The 18,979-nt window shown below is 40.4% G+C and overlaps 3 protein-coding genes across 5 annotated transcripts; 1 reads left to right on the forward strand and 2 right to left on the reverse strand.

Annotated features, from left to right (window-relative positions):
- Positions 1 to 247: 247 nt before the first annotated feature.
- Positions 248 to 6,100, reverse strand: LOC108066378 (organic cation transporter protein). The gene is made up of 3 exons (XM_017154874.3): positions 5,807 to 6,100; positions 2,148 to 2,782; positions 248 to 1,421 (listed from the first exon to the last, which is right to left on the reverse strand). The coding sequence occupies exons 1-3, from the start codon at positions 5,847 to 5,849 to the stop codon at positions 438 to 440; spliced, it is 1,662 nt and encodes a 553-aa protein (XP_017010363.2). The 5' UTR covers positions 5,850 to 6,100; the 3' UTR covers positions 248 to 437.
- Positions 6,101 to 6,463: 363 nt separating this feature from the next.
- LOC108066342 (uncharacterized) lies at positions 6,464 to 7,284 on the forward strand. 3 transcript variants are annotated; one of them, XM_070217622.1, is made up of 3 exons: positions 6,464 to 6,688; positions 6,745 to 7,047; positions 7,111 to 7,284. In XM_070217622.1, the coding sequence occupies exons 1-3, from the start codon at positions 6,530 to 6,532 to the stop codon at positions 7,282 to 7,284; spliced, it is 636 nt and encodes a 211-aa protein (XP_070073723.1). In that variant the 5' UTR covers positions 6,464 to 6,529. The 3 variants fall into 3 exon arrangements, with proteins under 3 accessions (XP_070073723.1, XP_017010324.2, XP_070073724.1); XM_017154835.3 differs by having other exon boundaries at positions 6,466 to 6,688; positions 7,102 to 7,284; XM_070217623.1 differs by having other exon boundaries at positions 6,554 to 6,688; positions 6,740 to 7,047; positions 7,102 to 7,284.
- mtSSB (mitochondrial single stranded DNA-binding protein) lies at positions 7,282 to 8,687 on the reverse strand. The gene is made up of 4 exons (XM_017154844.3): positions 8,560 to 8,687; positions 8,412 to 8,499; positions 8,243 to 8,351; positions 7,282 to 7,633 (listed from the first exon to the last, which is right to left on the reverse strand). The coding sequence occupies exons 1-4, from the start codon at positions 8,581 to 8,583 to the stop codon at positions 7,411 to 7,413; spliced, it is 444 nt and encodes a 147-aa protein (XP_017010333.2). The 5' UTR covers positions 8,584 to 8,687; the 3' UTR covers positions 7,282 to 7,410.
- Positions 8,688 to 18,979: the final 10,292 nt, after the last annotated feature.

The following is an 18,979-nucleotide window of genomic DNA, read 5'->3' on the forward strand; positions in this document are numbered from 1 at the left end:
TAATTGGCGAAAGTTTGGAAAAACATTTTGTGTGTTGTGGAGGTGCATTGGTTTTGCCATGAAATGAAACTGCAACTTGATATTCCAAAAACATATTTTAAAAGCTACGTTACGTATACGCATAACGTATACGTTATGTGTGGCCTAAAAGTATGCAAATATTTATAATTTCATGGATTGCTTATCAAGAACTTTAACGCTTAAATATTTGATAAGTCCTAACAGTCCCCAAAAAAATAAAATATAATTTACAAACAACTTAAGGACCCACAGAAATTGGTAAAACCATAGTTTTACCCAATCTGCAGCATCATTTTATTCTCTTGGAATGGATAGCAACTCTTAAAACATACTACTAAACAGAAGAGTAGAATTCTTAACAAGAAAAACAGGGTAACAAGGACATTAAACTGGTTGTGGGACTTTGGCTTGGCTTTTCACTTGCTCTCGATGTTCTTGAGCGGCACCATCTGCTCGGGATAATCGGGATATACGCTATTCTGTCGCTTTTTGCGACCAGCGCACTGGCTGAACCAAGTATCGCCCTTTCCGAAGTTCTCGCCATCCTCAATGGACTCGGGCATGGGCTGGTTCATGGTCTCCGGCAGGAACATCACCCAGAAACCGGAAAGCAGGGCCACCACGCCAAACAGCACGGCTGGGATCTTGGGATCAAACGAGTCCAGCAATGTGATGAGTGGGGTAAGGGCGCCAGATAGACGGGCGCACATGGAGCCCAATCCCATGGCCGAGTTTCGCACCACAGTGGGAAACAGTTCCGCGGAGTAATTGTAGATCACGGCAAAGGATCCGGCGATCAGGAGCTTTCCTGCAAACACCACTGCCGTCGAGCTGCTCTGATCAATGTAGGCGGCCACGATGCAACACAGACCGCCACCCAACATCAAAGTGGAGGTGATCGATCGACGACCCAGGCGATCCAGGACAAACACAATGGTTATGTAGCTAGGGAACTCCACCAGGCCCATGATGAACAGGATCAGGTAGGGATTGCCATACAGCTTGCCGGCACTCAGCGAAAGTCCGTAGTAAACGAGGGAATTGGCGAACCAGCAGAGGCACACATTCAGCGTCTTCATCCGCAGATTGGGCGTCCGGAAGAGGTCACTTAATCCAGCACTGGTCTTCTCCTCCGCAGCCGCCTGCTGCTTGGCCTTCTGGACATAGTACTCCTTGTCCACCGGTATGCCAGATCCATTTATCCTCAGCCCCTTGGCCACAATATCCACGGCCTCGGCGGCCCGACCCTGCATCCACAGCCAGCGCGGAGATTCATCGAGCCACCACCAGTGGCCCAGGAACAGGCAGCCGTGCAGTCCATAGACCACCTGCAGCCACTGGTGGTCGTGGATCAGTGCTCCCCATCCCGCAACCAACATGATGCCACCAGCGAAGACAGCCTGAAAGTGATGGGAGATTATTAGAATGGATACAAATTGAGAATAGAGATTAAATGCCAAGTAAGAGATCTTTATAATGAGATGCCGCTGATTTGATAGATTCAAGGTGCCTTGGTGATTATAGCAATTGCAATCAAAGCTTAAGATATTTAAAGAGGATTTTGGAATATAATCTCGTACTGAGGGATCCAGAGTCCAGTTTATATTGCATACGTTTTAAATACCACATTCTTTAATTTTTCAGTTTAACCCTATTTTCAACGAAAATAAATCAGTATTTTGTTCCTAACAATGGAACAATTTGTCGAAATATGGAATGTTATACCGAGTTAAGATCGTAATTAAAATCCCTTTTCGACTAGCATTTAAATCTATAAACTATATTTTTGTCCATTTTTTCAAAAAAATTCTGTTGTAACCCCTAATAAAAAATTCAACAATAAGCCAAAAATTAATTGTTATGAAATCTACCCAAATTCTAATTCTAATTCTTTTAGATGGGAGAACTGTTTTAACAGAAATAAGACAAAAAACCCATAAAATTTAACAGAAATACGACAAAAAACACATAAAAGTAAAAAACAATTGTTTTCATCACAAGTTTTTGTTGCATTATTTTGAATTCCACATCTCCTTTCACTTTTCACACTAGTGAAGGGATAAAGGAACATATTTTGAAAAATGTGAAAAATGATAGATGATAAGATCTCTGGATAACTCCCTCACCTGGAAGGTAATGCCGCACACAGTACGCTTGCTGGGACCCACCAGCTCCATGGTCAGCACAAAGCCGCAGATGTAGGCGCCCGCAGATCCCACAATGCCCAGCAGGTAGCGGGCCACCATGAATGAGAAGTACTCGGGAATGAAGGCCACGCCCACGCCGATGATCAGTTGGAATAAAGCTGACCAGCAGAACACGGTCTTTCGGCCCACTTTATCGGCGAGTCCGCCCAGTGTGACGGCACCAGTGAACACTCCCAGCATAAAAACAGTCTGCACAATGGAACCCATCCAACGGCGTTCGCAAACGAAGTTCCAGTCAATGGTGCGCGAGGTCTTGTAGTACGTCGTGTCGTATACGTAACTTGTGCACTTAACAGTGGCATTGGATCCCAAATTAGAGGGATCGAACATGAGGCAGGATTCCAGTTCGCCATTGGCCTTCAGTGGGATGGCGGCCAGGATGGCGCTCGAGTTCCACGGCGTCACCGACAACGTGCTGTTGTCCAGGCCCTCGATGAAGCACCGATGTTCGGGAACGGCGGCCACGGTGACCAGCGAAAGCATGTGCATGCCAGCGGTGAGGCCGGAAAGCACCTGCAGGAAGAACTGAAGGAACTGGTACTTTCCAAATTCCCCTGCAAATAGAAAGAAGCTCAATTAGAATCCGGTTGGGAAAGGTCAGAAATATATATAGGAAATTGTTCTAGTCAACTTTCCAGCTAAATAACCAATAGCTATTATCTGTTGAATGGATCACAGACTTTATAATACCTAACAAACAGAACTATCATTATCGTTACTCAAACCAATCCAATTTTTAAACAATTTAAGCAAATATAAAAATTTAAAGGTTATTTTTTGTATTTCTATATTTTGTTTTAAATTTATTTATTTTACTTTTTATTTGGAAATATACAGTTACTAGTAAATTAATTTTTTGTACAGAATGTCACTGTATACTAAAGATATAGATCTTATAAGTAAAGTGATTTATTTCAAATTTCTTATGAAATCATTAGCCAAAACCCCACGTATCAGCGATAAAAGAACCTAAAGAAACACCCGACTTTTATGCAGATGAGATCTTTTTATGGGTTTCGGTGGCATTGTCGTCACACCAAAGGCTTTGCAATTAAATCAAGTGGAATTTATTCAATTCGATTTCAATTGAAGCGCATTCGTATGGCCCGTCAAATATTTGCCCACAGTTTGGTTTGGTTTAGTCTATTGGAGACTCGACTCGGATGTCTTGGGAGAATGCATTGAATCGATTATGACTTGGCGATCGCGTTGAAAGAGGGCATCGGGGCTGTGTAAATTTCTATCGACTTGGACAGTATGTAGCCTAGATACGAGAATTTGACACTTGAGCGGTCCAATGTTCAATCGACCGTTTCAATTGATTTGTGGGTTACGTTTATTGATCGTTTAAACGATATAGAAAGTTACGTTCACCCCGGTTACGTTAGGATCGACAACTCGTGAGTGAATCGTCTGAGAATTTAAATTTTTTGTAATTAAAATGATTGCGTGGAGTGTAAAATTATGTCATCGAAGCCAAAGAGCATGACTTAATTAATCTAAATTTTTATAATTTGACACAATCCTTAATTAAATTCAATTACGCCCCCAATAGACATAATCAGCGTATAATTGCCCACAATCTTGGCAATCGATAAAGCGAAATCATGATAACTAAACTTGGAATAGTAAATTCACATGTGGAAATCATAGCGGATTATCAGGGGCCACTAAAACTAAATGCTATATCATATATCAGGGCTATTGTTGTTTGGGATTTATTGCATCCGATCAGTATAGCTGGCCTTATAATTGTTGCCATGGGGCCCTTGAATATGACATTTGTTTTTGGCCCATTCAATGTTTGTACTTCTCTTAATAGTCAGTTATAATTGATGTACGAAAACTACAGATTGCCCACTAAAATTAATATAGGGCAAGTTTACAGAGAGGTGTTTACTCTGGGAACAATATAGGTGATAAAGGAAATTGATAAGGCCATGGAATATTACAAAACTGTGATAGTACAGTCTAATTTATAGTAATAATATGGATTATTATTATTTAAAAAATTAAACTGTATTTTTTACATATCTCATTATTCGTGGATACTTTATTGAAAGCTATTTTTATTTTGGTTTAAAAAATCTTGTTTGGTTTGGATTGAGGTAGATCAGGGTTTTAAATCACTATTTTACGGTTTCGTTTTGTTCTTTTTCGCAATATTTTTTTAACATTTTCACTTCCCTCAGTTACAAACAACTGAAGGTCGTTTCAGTTTTGTTCTGAGCTTCACACACAGCACATGTGGAAGCACTCTCAAAGTCATTGCAAGTTTCTGGTTTTATGGTAACCTTACCATACCAAAAACTCACGAATTCAGCAATGTAACACGCCTCCAAATTCGAAGTAATTAGAGCTGCCTGCCCACCAAAGAGGCCTTCAACAAAATAAATACACATAAAAAGAGCGATATGTGAATTTTGAGGGCTGAGCGCATTTGCGATACAGTTGAATCTGAACAAACCAGTTTGAGTTTTTTATTTTTTTGCATTTGACAGATACAATCGTATGCGAATGAATAAACATATTACGATTAAGAAAAAGTCGCTAATGCGTTTATTACTCCCTCTCTCCATCTCCTCTCACTTTCTTATAGGCTGCGGTTACTCGACTGCTAAGTAGAAAACCAGTTTTGAATGGTTTTCCTATGAAAATTATTGCAAAAGCTGTAGGTGTTCTATAACAAATAGATATGATTTTAATTAAAGAAATTTTCTGTACATTTGAGTATATTTTGAGCTATAAACATATGATTTATAGCTTAGTTCCGCCCCGTCGAGCTTTTACTGTATTCCCACAATTATTATTAACTGCTTTGCATAGAGCAGATAAACAGGCTTATTTTTCCAGCTCCCACAAGCTAACTGCAATGTATAAACCGCACAATTAGAGTGTACAATAAATTAGCAGAATATAGCCCAGAGATCCGTAGATCCCAAGATCTTTTTATGATGAGCCTACTTCAGAGTCTTGTGACGAAAGCTCAGCCGTCACTGCCCCTTTTCCATCCCAATTTTGTTTGCTCTTCAGGCGCCGCACTCGTTTTAGCGTCACTGTGCTAAAGCCAAGAAGGCTCAAACTCAGAACTTGGCCCACACGAACATGTGTCGATAGAACACTATATAAATGGAATCTATAGAAGATCAACAGGTCGTCGGAGTCTCTATCAAGCTGTCATAGATGTCTGTCACTTTTGAGCGGCCTTGAGGATTTATTAAATTAGAAATAGTGCGAAATGAAAAAGTAAAAATAGGTGTAATTAAAACAGTATTAGAGGCGGCTTCTTTTGAGCACTTGACGAACGGTAGCCAGCCGGATAGATTAGGCGGAGATTAAAAGCGAAAAACCGAAATAAATTAATTATGAAATTTAAATGCAGAACACAACGTCGGCGTTAAACCGACTTGGCGGGCATGAAATCAAATATTATCCATGGCAGCTTGCATCACTGATAAGACCTCTCAAAATGATAAGCTTTAACACTGGGTTCTTATCAGCAGGGGAGGGATGGAGACGCCTGGCAACGCAACAGCTGACCTTTCAAAAGTCTTCGCTCCAAAAAGCAATCCACTCACCTAGTTTTCCCATCAGGTCCTCCAGCACATAATCCACAGCCATATTTGCCTCTTTACTGCCAACTTTATTCGAGGATGATATATGATAGTTATTGCGGTGTTGTTGTCTTTCAGCAAATCATCATCTTCCGCAAAGGGGGAGCCAGTAAACTACTGATAGTTGCGGGTCGCGAAGATGGATTGGAATCCGGGACAAACAACGTGCTCGAAGGAATGGAAAAAGAACCGCGGACGGAGCACTCGATCAGCTATCAACTCTTCCGACCGCCGGCAGCATTTGAACTGGCAAATACTAACTGCGAACTGTGTCTCTCAGGCCACCGAGCTCGGGCTGAATAACACACTCTACACACTCATGGTGGTCTACAGCGATAAGGTCGCTCCACGAGCTCACATGTGGAGAGCGCTTGTGGATCGCGGGTCTTGAGTGGGTCTCCAATGTTGGTAGCTAAAGAGATATATAAATGGTGGATGGTAAGCGCTTTAAAGTCGAACCATTCCTGATTGGTAAACGTCCAAGTTCGGAATCCTTTATAAAAATAAAAAATTTTTAAAAAAGTTAAAAAAAAAAATTTTTTTTTTTTTAATTGTTAAGTTTTTTTTTTTTTTTTAATTGAATCCCAAGCAAAGCAAGCTATGATTTATCCCATAAATTTTCAAACCAAATTCTAAGAATAACTTAGTTACAGAAATACAGAATCAAAATACACAATCTTTCAAATTATGAGTGAGTCAAACTCTTCAGATCCGACGACATTCCTGTACTTGGATATGCTATCGGATCTTTTAATGCGCGACACCCTTGAGATGGAGACGTCTTTTAACAACCAGATGAAGTTCATCAAGGACCAGGAGCAAAAGGTTTTGGACAATGCCAAAAATGTAAGGTATTCCGGATATAAATAAATATAGATATCATATATTTTAAACCAGCACAGGTATTCTCAATGGACCAATTGCTGGGCTCAATAAATTGCTGTTTGCTTAAGGTAGAAATGGAGCTGAATGACAACGAGTTTAATTTGATCGAGGCAGAGAAGGCTGTTACTCGACTGGAGCAGGCTTGTCCGAGATCTGATAGCACGGCTTGTCGAACATATCCCTTGGCCCGCTTCACCTACCAGGATTTGCTGAGTTTACTTCTGTCTGCGGAAAGTACAGCCGCCCAGTGCAACACCTTAAGGGAGGAGATCGAGATGTACAACAAAGAGGCGTCCGAAAAACTACCTCCAAAAAATGTGGTAATAAACAGTAATTTAAACGTTTTATAAAGATTTAAATAAATACAACCACAGATTACCAAGATCATGGATTACCACAATAATATCCTGTTGTCTTTGGAAAAAGAAATCCAAAAGTTGCAGAGCGAAGTCACGAAAGTTCAGCGAGAGTACGAAGTGCTAAAAGGAAAACAGGAAGCTAGCAAATACCTTCCACAGTGCTCCTGCAAAAATAACGTCGAGGTAAAGCCCATGTGAAATACAACTACGCATGTAATCCAAGATTTGATAACATAATATATCCATACGTATAGTATAAATGCTTACAATGCTGCAAGTTAAACTTTGTGCTTAAGATTAGGTTTGGTCTTTTGGGCTTAAATCCTAGTTATTGGCATCGCGGAAGAAGAGCACATCGTCGGCAATGATGCTGGTGCTGGTCTTCTGGTTGCCCTGCAGGTCGGTGATCTCTCCGTAGGTAATCTTGCCCTGCACCATGGTGCGCTGTCCCTTCTTCAGGTACTCCAGCACGGTGTCGCGCAGATTGGGCTTGAAGACCACCACTCGATGCCAGTCGGTGCGCTGGGCCCAGTCGCCGTTCTCGTATCTGTGCGGGAATTTTTGTAAAAGTAATTAGTAATAATGTCTGTGTAGTAGCATCTAAAAATTCACTTATTTTAATTAATTTAAAGGGTTTTCTGTGACTAAAAAAACCGAGTTTGCTTTAAATTTTCGGAAAGGTTTAACGTGCTATATAAGCTTTAAAAATCATTATAAGAATATTTAAAAGTGGTTATAAATAAAATATAGGATATTCAAATTATTATAGACTATTTCAAAACCTCTAACAATTGAAAACTGACCGGTGTGACCAAATCTGTAGAGTTTTTAAAGTGCTACGGAATAAATTTTCTCTGATTTTAGAAAAAGATTGTCAAAAGATGGTTTTAAAATATCTAGTAGAGTTGGAATGGTTTCTGGGACACAAAAACTAAAATTTTTGGTTTTTTGATTGGTGGAGATTTCTGTAAAACTTGTAAATAAACCTTTTAAACAGAGATTGGAAATTTGTAATAATTAAGATAAAGAAATAATGTAATGTTCCTATATTTATGACCGCTACTGTCTGGCCTCCTTGGAGATTCAAATTCAAGTTCAATTGCGAACACATGCTGTGCCCCGAAACACACACACACACATAGGTAATCGTACTCACTTGTAGTTTGTGTGTGTGGCGACGGAAAAGGTGACCACCGGGTGCTCCTGGGATCCCCGCAGCTGGGGATCGGCTCCAACTCTTCCCAAAATGGTAACCGTGTTGACGGCTGCATTAAGAAAGCCAACCATGAGTTCAATTTCATAATTCGAATCCTAGAATCACTTACTTTTTTCAATTTTGGCGGGCGCAGCTGCCGTCGTAGTTGTTGCACCGCGTGCCGGTAAATTGCGCAGTCCGCTTATCAGAGGAGTCAGCTAAAAAGCACCAAGGATTATGTAACTTTGCATTCCACTCAGTTTATTAAGTTTACTTACCATGCGCTTTGTGTGTTGCATCATTATTTAACAAAAGTTTTGTTGGCTGATCAAAAATTATATTACAAATAGAGCTGGGTTAACAATGTTATCGCTATATCGAATATATCGAGTATGGAGCAAGTGTTGGTAAGCGCCTGAAGTCAGCTGTTCGTGGCCAGCAGAGCCCTCTCGTGGATGTTTGTGGAAACCTTCCCTGTTTTATAGTTACCAATTTCAGCCAACATGTGGCGTCTCATAGTTCTGCATCTGAATGTAATGCTTATGGGGGCGCCATTGTGGTAACTTAAGATTGAATATTAAACCCCAAATTTAGTTTAAACTTTTTTGAGATTTCAGAAAATAAACAAGAAAGGAAGCTACCTTCGGCCAGCCGAAGCTTATATACCCTTGTAGATAAAAGAATACTCACTCGGTGCAGTTCCAGGGATTCCAGATTCAGCGTTTCGATTTATTTCAATTTTGTTTTTAAGTAGTCAAGAATCAAAACGCCTACTTCCTACAAAGTTACAATGAATTTTCTTATATTTGTTTGGGAGCCTTAAGATATAGTGGTCCGATCCGGCTGGCTCCGACATATGTACTACCTGCAATAGAAAGAAGACATTCGGGAAAGTTTCATCGCGATAGCTTTAAAACTGAGAGACTAGTTCGCATAGAAACGGACAGACGGACAGACGGACAGACGGACATGGCTAGATAGACTCGGCTATTGGTCCTGATCAAGAATATATATACTTTATGTGGTCGGAAACGTCTCCTTCACTGCGTTGCAAACATCTGACTGAAATTATAATACCCTCTACAAGGGTATAAAGATACCATTAAATAAATATGTCAATTATGTACTGCGGCCCTAATAAAAAATTGTCAAACAATTTTTCACTTTCTCAAAGAAAATCTGGATAGAAACTTAAAAAAATCTTACGTTTAATAACAACATCTAAAAAAAATAAATAAAGTACCTTTAAAAAGTTCATGTACTTCAACTATAGTTCAGGTTAAAAATCAACTTAAGTGTAAGTGTCGTAAAATAATCAAATACCATTAACCAAAAAATAATGAAGAAAATTAAAATTTAATTCACTCGCAATGCAAATCAGGCATATAAAAATTCACTTAATAGAGCTAATAGAATGCACGAAGATTTAACATTTTACAGCCTCGAACAGGATGCAAGTGCGACGACTTAAACCCGCTTCGTACTCAAGCGAAGTTGCCAGAGCCACGAGTAGTCATCATCATCTTGGCTTTTTTTCGAAAATTAGTTACCGGCGGCAGGCGGCTTTGTTTGAGTTGCCGAAGGAGCAAAGAGGAAGAGCGAGCGAGCGGACAAGTGTCCGTTAGTCGGGTGCTAATAAAAACCTGGACACCCGAGAGGCGTCCCCCGAAACGGAGCGGAAGAACAGAATCACCATTTTTATATTCGCATTGCTCTTGAGCCGATGCTGCTGCAACATCAACAGCAACAGCAATTGCAACTGCAACAGCAGCAACAAGAGCTCTCTGCAACTCTCGACTTTGCATTCAAATTCAGCTCAGGCGATGACGACAGTCCACATCGATGTCGCTGCCCCAAGAACAGAACAGAACAGAACATCATATCGCCGGTCTCGGAACTGCTCGCCATCTGCGTCACTCGAGAAATTCAGTGTAGCTGATAAAGCGCTGCGGTTATAATGCGGCCGGCTTAGCCAGTTCCGATATTAACCATATCACCGTATATTACTAGAGAATTTCTTTATTTCCAGGAAGGTTTAAGAATACCACAGAAGAAGGGTTAAAGCTAATTATGACGTCTTAGTTCTTGAATTTTTCTAAAAAGGCTTTAATGTTTTTTTTTTTTTAAGAGTCTTTTAATGTTAATTAATTGGGAATTTCATTATCAATTAATTTGGAAGACATTTGTTTTTTACTTTAGAAAGTCGGGATAAATACTTTTTGCAAAATTATTTAGAGTTATTATTCCCACTCAAAAGAGTATGATATTCTTTCTGTGAATCATTTATATTTTTAGTTGGTAGTCTATAATTTTTTTTTGGTCTAAATCCGAATATGTTACATTTAAGATAGTATTCTAATGTTCCAATTTATTAAAAAAACAATACATTTTCAAAAATATGAATGATCAAGAAACTGTTATTGATACTTCACATATTACCTAAATATAAACCGTTTCACAAGTTTATTTCCAATTTTTCATAATCGTAGGAAAGAAAAGACCATAGTGCTTCAAATATCATTCAAAAACCGCGCTTTTGAAATCCCAGATCTAGTTCTTAAAAATCCCCGAACACCCGAAAACCATTTTCCCCCCAACAAGAACGAGATCCAACCCCACATTTATATTCTAGCCCTCCGTCCGTATCTATATCTGCAGTCGTAGCCGTAGAGCATTGTGTCCGTCTCTCGAATCCAGTGCGCGTGTTGCTGCGACTCTATATAAAAATATATTCGTATATGTACACGGGGCGCACTCATATAGGAAGGTTGCTGTTGTTGCTGTTGCTGTTGCTGGCCTGGCACCGTAAATGTATCTGTATCTGTAGCTGTAGCCGAGTGTGTGCGCCTCGTATCTGTATCTGGTGTTTGGGGCTCCGGCTCAGAGCGATACCAACAAAAAGCGAACGACGGAACGCAAACGTAAACGTACCAGGCGACCGAACGAACGAACGAGCGAGCGAACGTCCCAAATGTCGCTGCTTTTTCTATATTTTCAGATTGTATGATATAGGGGGTATTGGCGGGTCGGCGGAACTGAAGTGGTTGCTGTTGTTGCTGCTGATGATGTTGCCGCTGCCGTTGGCCTGGCTGACTGGGCTTGTCGAGGACGTTCGCTAGATGGCTGACTGGGTTGGCTGTTTGGCTCTTTCGCTGTGCTTTGCTGTGCTGTGCTGTGTGCGTTTGCGTGCCAAAAAGCAAGCGATGGCAAAATTCATATGTGCGCCTTATAGTGAAACTATAAACGGCAGCAGCATTCCGGCAACTTGCAATGTTGCCGCTGTCACCGGCGATGTTGCTGCCTCAGTGGCGAGACTGCGCAAAAGGAGTCGAGCTTAGTTGGGTAGAAAGGATTAAAGTAGTTAGGGTTCTGTCCTTAAAGAGGGATAATTTTTGATTCCAATGATATTTAGAATATTAGAATATTTTTAACAATAAGATTTTCTGCATTCATGAAAATCGTTGATTATAAATTTTAATATTTTTTATTCCAATAATATTTAGGAATTTTGAATAACAAGATTTTCAACATTAATAAAATTCCAATTTAAAGTTTTCAAGCAGAATATGAATATCTATTCAATTTAAGAATTCTTTTCATAATCCTACCCACAAAATGCAAAAATATTAGTTCGAATCATCTCAGCACTTAACCCCTAGATTTGTTAACCAACCAATCTCAGAAAGTTAAGCAATTTTAGCTAGCCTTAAACCTTAAGTTAAACCTAAAACCCGAACCCAAAGCAACCCCGCGAGCAGCCCCAATCGAGTCACCGCCTCGAACTGCATTGCGAGCTGACTGCGCACAAAATTTAACCAGAAAATTTAACAGAGCAGCAGAAACTGAGACCCCAAAACCGAACGAATGGCTCGCATTAAAGTTTATTTCGAAACCGAATCGCAGGCAGCGCAGAAAGCAGCGCGCTGAAAGGAAAAGAAAAAGAGGGGAAAAAATCCAAGTAAAATTACGACAAGGCAAAGCAGTGGGCTGTGGGAATGGGGAATGGGTATGGAGAATGGATGGTGGATGGTGCAGATGGGGGACTGGGGGATTGGGGCTTGGATGGGGCAGAAGGTTGCTGATGGTGGCTGGGCTGGTTGGTTGGTTGGTTCGTTGCTTGCTTGGCCAAGTGGCTGTGGACGGGGGCTTGGGGGAAAAACGTCGAAAGAAAACAAGAAACTCCAGCAGCAAAGTGGGAGGGGTGAGGGGCCTTGGTGGGCTGAATGGGAAGGCAGCCGCCACACAAAGTGCCGGTGTGTGCGTGTGTATCTGTGTGCGGTGGGGCGAAGGTGAAGCATGCGATGGCGATGGCGTTGGTTGGCCTGGCTCGGTTCGGTTTGGCTTGGCTTGGCTTGGCTGGCTTGGATGGCTTGGCTGGCCTGGCTCCGTACCACAGGCAAGACGGCGACGCTGATGGAAAATAAGAAGAAAAAATAAAGGAAAAAAATATGTATAGAGCCAGCAAATGAACGAACCAACGAACCAGCGGCAGCACCAACAACAAAAAGGCTGAATAAAAGCGGCTGCGATGGCGATGGCGACTCTTGCAACTGCAACCAGGGGCAGCGGCAACATCAGCCGTCACCAGGCACCAAGCACCAGACCTGGCCAAGAACGAGAATTTCAGATGGCCGCAATCAAGCCGAAATGGGAATGCACTTGCCAACTGATCGATGGGGGATCATTTAGGAAAATATATTTAATGAGGAATATAATATACCGGTATCTCTAAAGATGTATCTGAAACAGAACTGTTTTAGCAGATTTTGTTTTGAAGTAAGGCTACATTTATTAAAGAAAATTAAATAGTTGGCAGAAGGACTTCAGTTTCCAGTGCCATTTTCATTGAATTAATTTTAGTATTGTATACCAGCTTTAACATGACAAAAAAAAAAAAAATAAAAAATAAAAAAAAAAATTAAATAAAAAGAATTCATATTTTTAAATATTTTATGAGCAATTTAAATGAGTTTTGATATTATTTATACTCTCTTATTTAATTAAAGAGTCTCTTATACATACTTCCTCTAATTTAATAGGTAAAAACTAACTATCTAAGTATCTAGAAAAAATGAATAGTTGTAATCTATATTAAAATATTGAATTTTAAATTTAGGTTATATAAAAAAAAAAAAAAAATAAAATAAATGTTGATTAAAAAAGTTTTAAAATTACTAAAACAATTCATCTTTAAATTCTTTTTTTTTCTTTTTCAAACTTTAAAATAAATTTAAAAAAACCTCAATACTAATTTCATAATATAACCCAAAGCTATAGACTAAAGGGTATAATCCCCTCTCAAACATAGGGAATTTCGAGTGCCCAGCAAGTCTCTAGAGTATTCCGAACGACAGAACAGAACATCGCCAGAGCCGGAGTCAGAGTCATAGACGTAATCATCGGCAGAGTCGGAGTCGGTGCTCGCGTCAGAACCGTCGTCATCGTCGCACCGACTGCTCTGAGGTCTCAGCACACACAGAGACCGGACCGAAAACGAGAATGAGAACGAGAATGAGACCGGGACCGAGAACCCAGAGTTACCAGCCAGCAACCAAGCAAGCGGCTATGAACAACGACAAGCAGCCGACCGACCGACCCGACCCAACATTAAAGTTAAAGTAAAGTTGGAATTTGTGCCTCAACCAGCGCTCTGTCCTCCGAAAGACACCCCCTCCCCCAGCCCATTCCCCCAGCTGTAGCCCCTACCTTGCGTCCTTCCTTCCTTTTCCCCCATGCTGCCTTTTGTAATCAGAATAAACGAAAATTCGCTTAAGCCGTGCACCGTGGAGCAAACTGTTTGGGGGATTTTCCCTAGGAAATATTCTTAAAGGTGAATCTGGTGATTTATTAAGCTTGTGAAATATTTGTATTCTGGGGTATCCTCTATTAAGGACTTCAATGTGTTATGAGAATAATATTGGTTATAAGTAGATCTATTAAAAAATTGTTTTTCAAAGAAAAAGACATATAATAAATACATACCCAATTCATTCTCTTTAGAACATTAAAGTCAAAGTATAATATCAGAACAAGTTTTGGAAGTAATTCTAAAAATTCTATATTAATTCTTAAAGTTTCTTAAAGTTAGCCTAAATATTATAATTGATATACTACCCAAATATTATTTCCCTTTCAGATGTATGGATTTAATTTGAAATGTATATCTATATGTATTTTTGGTATAGTGCTAACAGGTATTTGCTTAACCTTTGCTGGCTAAAAATCCCAAATAGAAACTCATAGCTGGGATTTGTTGACCGCATTTTAGCCTCAATTTGCAGGCATTCTTTAAGCGATAACCACATCGTCCCACTGTCGCCTCTTTTGGGAGGAAGGATGTGGAGTGGGGGGGCGGTTGGAGTGGGGCTGGAGCTGAGGGCAGAGGCAAAACGCAAATGTCAAGACAAACGAACGAATGAACGAAAGAGCGAACGCAACGGAACGAGCCAAACGAAACGAACCGGGCCGAAATGAAACGCCAAGGAGTGGGCGGTGGGCGACCCAAAGTGCTGAGAGCTTTAGATGGTAAAAGGGGGGTAAAGAGGGGGAGAGGTAGAGGGATAGGGGTGTTGGCGGGGCAGCCGTCGAGTGTGCGGAGACCTAAAATATTCCCCCTTTCCACACCTGGTCCTTCCTTCGGTTACCACCATTCATTCTGCTGCGATAAAGGAAATACCACACCACTGTGACAACACATTTGCCGCTGCAGTGCCACCGAACCACTGAGCCACCCCACCACCAACCCCCCAGACACCTCTTGTCCCAAGATCGTTGTCTCCACTTCTTGTCCTGCTGCCCTGAGCCTTGAGTTAGACCTTATATGTCGACACAGGACCAATTCACAAGCAAACGTTGGTAGCAAAGATATAGAATAGAGAATCCGCGATCGCAGACTTTAGTATCCCAATTTGAATGTTACGTTTCGAAAAAATTCTGGAGTTTTGTAATCACTCGATATATGTCTGAAAGTATGCAATGATATTATAAATCTTTTTGAGGATCCCTATAGAAATGTTTGGCTTTCTTCAGTCGTAACTTATAGTGACTTGAATAAATCTTTTTTTTAAGCTTCACCCTAAAGGGTATACCATATTTATGGTATTTAATTATTTGTCACAAAGTAAACTTTTTAAGGCTGTATTTACATTTTTATTAACAAAACAAGTATCTCAGAAAAAGAAGTGTATACATTTAATTACTGTATTCTTTCTTAAAGAGTACGAGTTGGATACATAAATTAAATCTACTTTAAGCTAGGAACAGCTTTTAAAGTTATTTTCAGTGTAGAGCTTCATTATTACTGCTTCGTTCCCATTTAAAGTGCGACTTGAGACTCTGATTCTTCCTCTTCGGCTGCCTTACACTCAGTACTCAAACCCAGCTTCAGTTCTGGTTCTCAGCCAGCACATGGCCAACAGCGACGACGACGAACCGATGACGACCACTTGCCATTTGCGCAACGCCACCGAAATAACCAAACCAGCGGCGGCAATAACAACACACACAACTTGAAACATCGATCCGCTGTGGCGGACAGAAATAGTAGCGGACTCAGCCTTTGCGGAAAAGCGAGTGGGTGATTTTGGCCGTGGAGCTAGGTGGGCGGAGTGGGAAGGAATGGAAAGATAGAGAGTGCTCTCTATCGATTGCTCCAAATTTAAGATGGGTTAATTAAAAATTAAGGGGGTAATAGTGTAAAGGATCTAGAGCAAGCACTGGAAATACTTTCGGTCTAGGTTGGGATTTAGCAAGGATATAAAGCAAGATCAAATATTTGTTATGTATTTGATTTAATATAAGAATAAAACAAGAGATCAATTAAAAATATTCTGAAAATAAAAAAGGTAAAAAAAAGTATTTTCAATAATTAAAAACGCTCCTTTGCCTTAAATCGGGAAAAAAGGATTGTTTAATTAAAAAGGCTTCTTCCTTAAGAACATATAATAATATCGAATTATATTTAAACAACATACTAATTCACTCATAACATTTGAGGTACTCTAACATTTGATCATCATTTCAAATGAAATACCATCATAAATTGGTTGATTTGATAGATAAATCAATGCAATTGTGGATACTTTTGATTGTTTGATTTCATATGATTGCAACTATGCACTTGAATCGATTACTAAATCGATAAATCATCGAAGTACTGCCATGAATAACAGTTAAAGCCAATACGAGTGTGTTGTGTGCTTGGGAGTGTGTGCCCCACTTAGGTTCGCTCCAATGGGGCCTAGCCCCTTTCGATGGATACGACGATTGCTGCTGTTGTTGTTGTTTTCGTTGGTGTTGAACCAATGCCAAGTCAACTGCGTGTAGTACTGCCATGAGATATTTTTTGGGACGTTCCCAGAGTTCAGGCGGCTCGGTTCGTTTTTCGTTTTGGTTTGGTTTGGTTCGTCACTCGGCAAGCAAACAACGCAGCGCGAAAAAATTCAGTTTTTTTCTCAGCCGAAAGAGAAACAACCGATAAAAACCTGAAAGTGTTGGCGATGCGTCATGCAAAGCGATGCGATGCGATGCGAATGCGATTGCGATGAGATGCCCTCTTCCCAGCGGCGAACTTGAGCCGATGGCTCAATCAGGGCTGCGCAATGTGCGATCCTTGGGGAGCGTTTTTGCGCCGTCGTCGCTGCTGCTACTTTGGCCCATCGAAATCCTCCAGAAGGGACCAAACTTTGAGCCGGATTTTGAGCCGTTGGCGCACACAGATATCTCGCCCCCAACCCCCTGAAACCAATCTGCACGCCACGCCACCCACTTTCATCCCATCAGCCACGCTGTACCACCATTGCTGCCTCTACCACCACCACCACCCACAACTCGCCTCATTCATTTAGTTTTCGTACAGCCAAAGCAACAATAGTTCCTCGGGGTTGTGGAAGGGGGGGCAGGGAAACGGGGCAGCAGTCCTTGCTGTTAGGTAGATTGTGCCCATCTCTCCTTCCCGCCACCTCGACGCCCAGGCGAATGCATAAAAAGCCAGGGGAGATTTTACAGGGTAACTGTTTCTTTTAAGTCTCCTTTAAAATTTATCTAAAACTTAAGATAACCCCAACTTACTTACTTAACCTTTACTTACTTTGCAATAGAGATTACTAACTCAAGATAACCTCAACTTACTTTAACTCTAACCTCTTGCAATAGAGATTACTTATTAGAGCAAAGCCTTTCTGGTAAAAATTATAATGATGAACTGCTTGATTCTGATACAATACATCTTAAAATTGTTTTTTTATTTTAAAATAGTTCGACAAAACTGTTATTAATAACTAAAATATTATATACTTTTTCCATGAGTGCCTATTTAAAAACTTATTCTGACTTCAAAGTTCCATTTTCTCCGTTTCATTATTACTTTTCTCCAACAAAGATTATAACTAAAAAAATCCCCAATATTTCATATATTTTTTAAAATTTTTATATTTCTAGTTTTAATTCATTTTATAATTTAAAAACTGAAATTCTTTAAAGAGAACCAACTCATTTTGGGTTATCCTGAAAGATAAAGCACCCTGTTTAGCGGCACACATTTCAGGCCCGGTTCGGCTGTCAGTCGGTCGCTCACTTTGCTATTCAACGGCCCAGGGCAGGGGCGGGTAATTGGGGGAAGGGGGGATGAAAGGGGGCAGGGAGGGCGCACGGCGCTCGGCTGAGGGTGAATGCCAGTCGCTTGTCCTCCCCCAGCCAGCCTCCCTGGCCACCCCTCCTTTTCGTTTGTTTGTCACAATAGGGCAAAAGTTTCACTGTAACCGTTATGCGACCCACAGACACCACCACCTCCCTGCCCGCCTTCCGCCTGCCACCTCCCCAGCTGGTAGAGAGCCAGAGCCGGAGCCAAAGCCCAAATGTCTGACAGGCAAGAGCAACGCAACGCAATGCCACCAAACCACCCAACACCCTTGCCATGCCATCCACCCACCAGAGCCATCACCACGGCCACCCAATCAAGCCGGCCACCCACCATGTCAGGCAGCCGCACCACCAACCCACCACCCAACCACCCACTACCAACCCACCGCTTGGGCTACGTTGTCGGCATAACGAACACCAACACAGGATGGGAGTAGAAAACAGGGAATAGCCGAAAAGGATTATGCCCTCGGTGTTAAAAGGTAAACGAAAACTAAAAGCGATATGCAATAAATAAAATTAGTTAAAAATTGAATAAAAAGATATTAATTTTATAAATCATAATTATCATAATTATCCTAAAAAGTTCCATACTATTTCGATTTTTATTTTGAAGCTTTGTTGCAAAGATATTCCCGGTTAAAAGGTATTCTTTATTACCAAACCAAAGATGTTAAGATCTTGTAAGAAATTCCTAAAATTTCCAAATATAAAAATTAAATCCAAAATGTACAGGAAAAATAAATATAAAATCTGTTTTGGGCCGGATATTTCCTTACAATCTAAATTAAATAAGAAATATTTAGTTTATCTTTTTATTAATTCTAAGGAAATCTAAAATAAATAAAAGGGGAACTAAAAAATAATTATAAAATCTAGTATTAAAAAATTCCTAACACCAAATCGAAATTCAGACAGTTCTAGAATTGATTTATTAATAAACTTTAGCAAATCTTTAGATTCTGAAACTTAGCTGAACCCATGCGAGATCGTGTTGAATCTCTTTGGCGATTTCATGGTTATAGGGTAAATGAAACTTGCTCTGAAATACGATGGACT

This window comes from Drosophila takahashii, chromosome 3R (genome assembly GCF_030179915.1).
Source record: "Drosophila takahashii strain IR98-3 E-12201 chromosome 3R, DtakHiC1v2, whole genome shotgun sequence".
Classification (NCBI taxonomy): Eukaryota; Metazoa; Arthropoda; class Insecta; order Diptera; family Drosophilidae; genus Drosophila; species Drosophila takahashii.

Coding starts and splice junctions, on each gene's coding strand:
- LOC108066378 (XM_017154874.3), bottom strand. CDS start 5,849: ATGGCTGTGGATTATGTGCTGGAGGACCTGATGGGAAAACTAG. Junction 2,783..5,806: donor GGACCTGATGGGAAAACTAG/GTGAGTGGATTG, acceptor TTCTATTTGCAG/GGGAATTTGGAAAGTACCAG. Junction 1,422..2,147: donor TGTGCGGCATTACCTTCCAG/GTGAGGGAGTTA, acceptor CATCACTTTCAG/GCTGTCTTCGCTGGTGGCAT.
- LOC108066342 (XM_017154835.3), top strand. CDS start 6,530: ATGAGTGAGTCAAACTCTTCAGATCCGACGACATTCCTGTACTTGGAT. Junction 6,689..6,744: donor TTTTGGACAATGCCAAAAAT/GTAAGGTATTCC, acceptor AAACCAGCACAG/GTATTCTCAATGGACCAATT. Junction 7,048..7,101: donor AACTACCTCCAAAAAATGTG/GTAATAAACAGT, acceptor ATACAACCACAG/ATTACCAAGATCATGGATTA.
- mtSSB (XM_017154844.3), bottom strand. CDS start 8,583: ATGATGCAACACACAAAGCGCATG. Junction 8,500..8,559: donor TGCAACACACAAAGCGCATG/GTAAGTAAACTT, acceptor GGTGCTTTTTAG/CTGACTCCTCTGATAAGCGG. Junction 8,352..8,411: donor GCCCGCCAAAATTGAAAAAA/GTAAGTGATTCT, acceptor TTCTTAATGCAG/CCGTCAACACGGTTACCATT.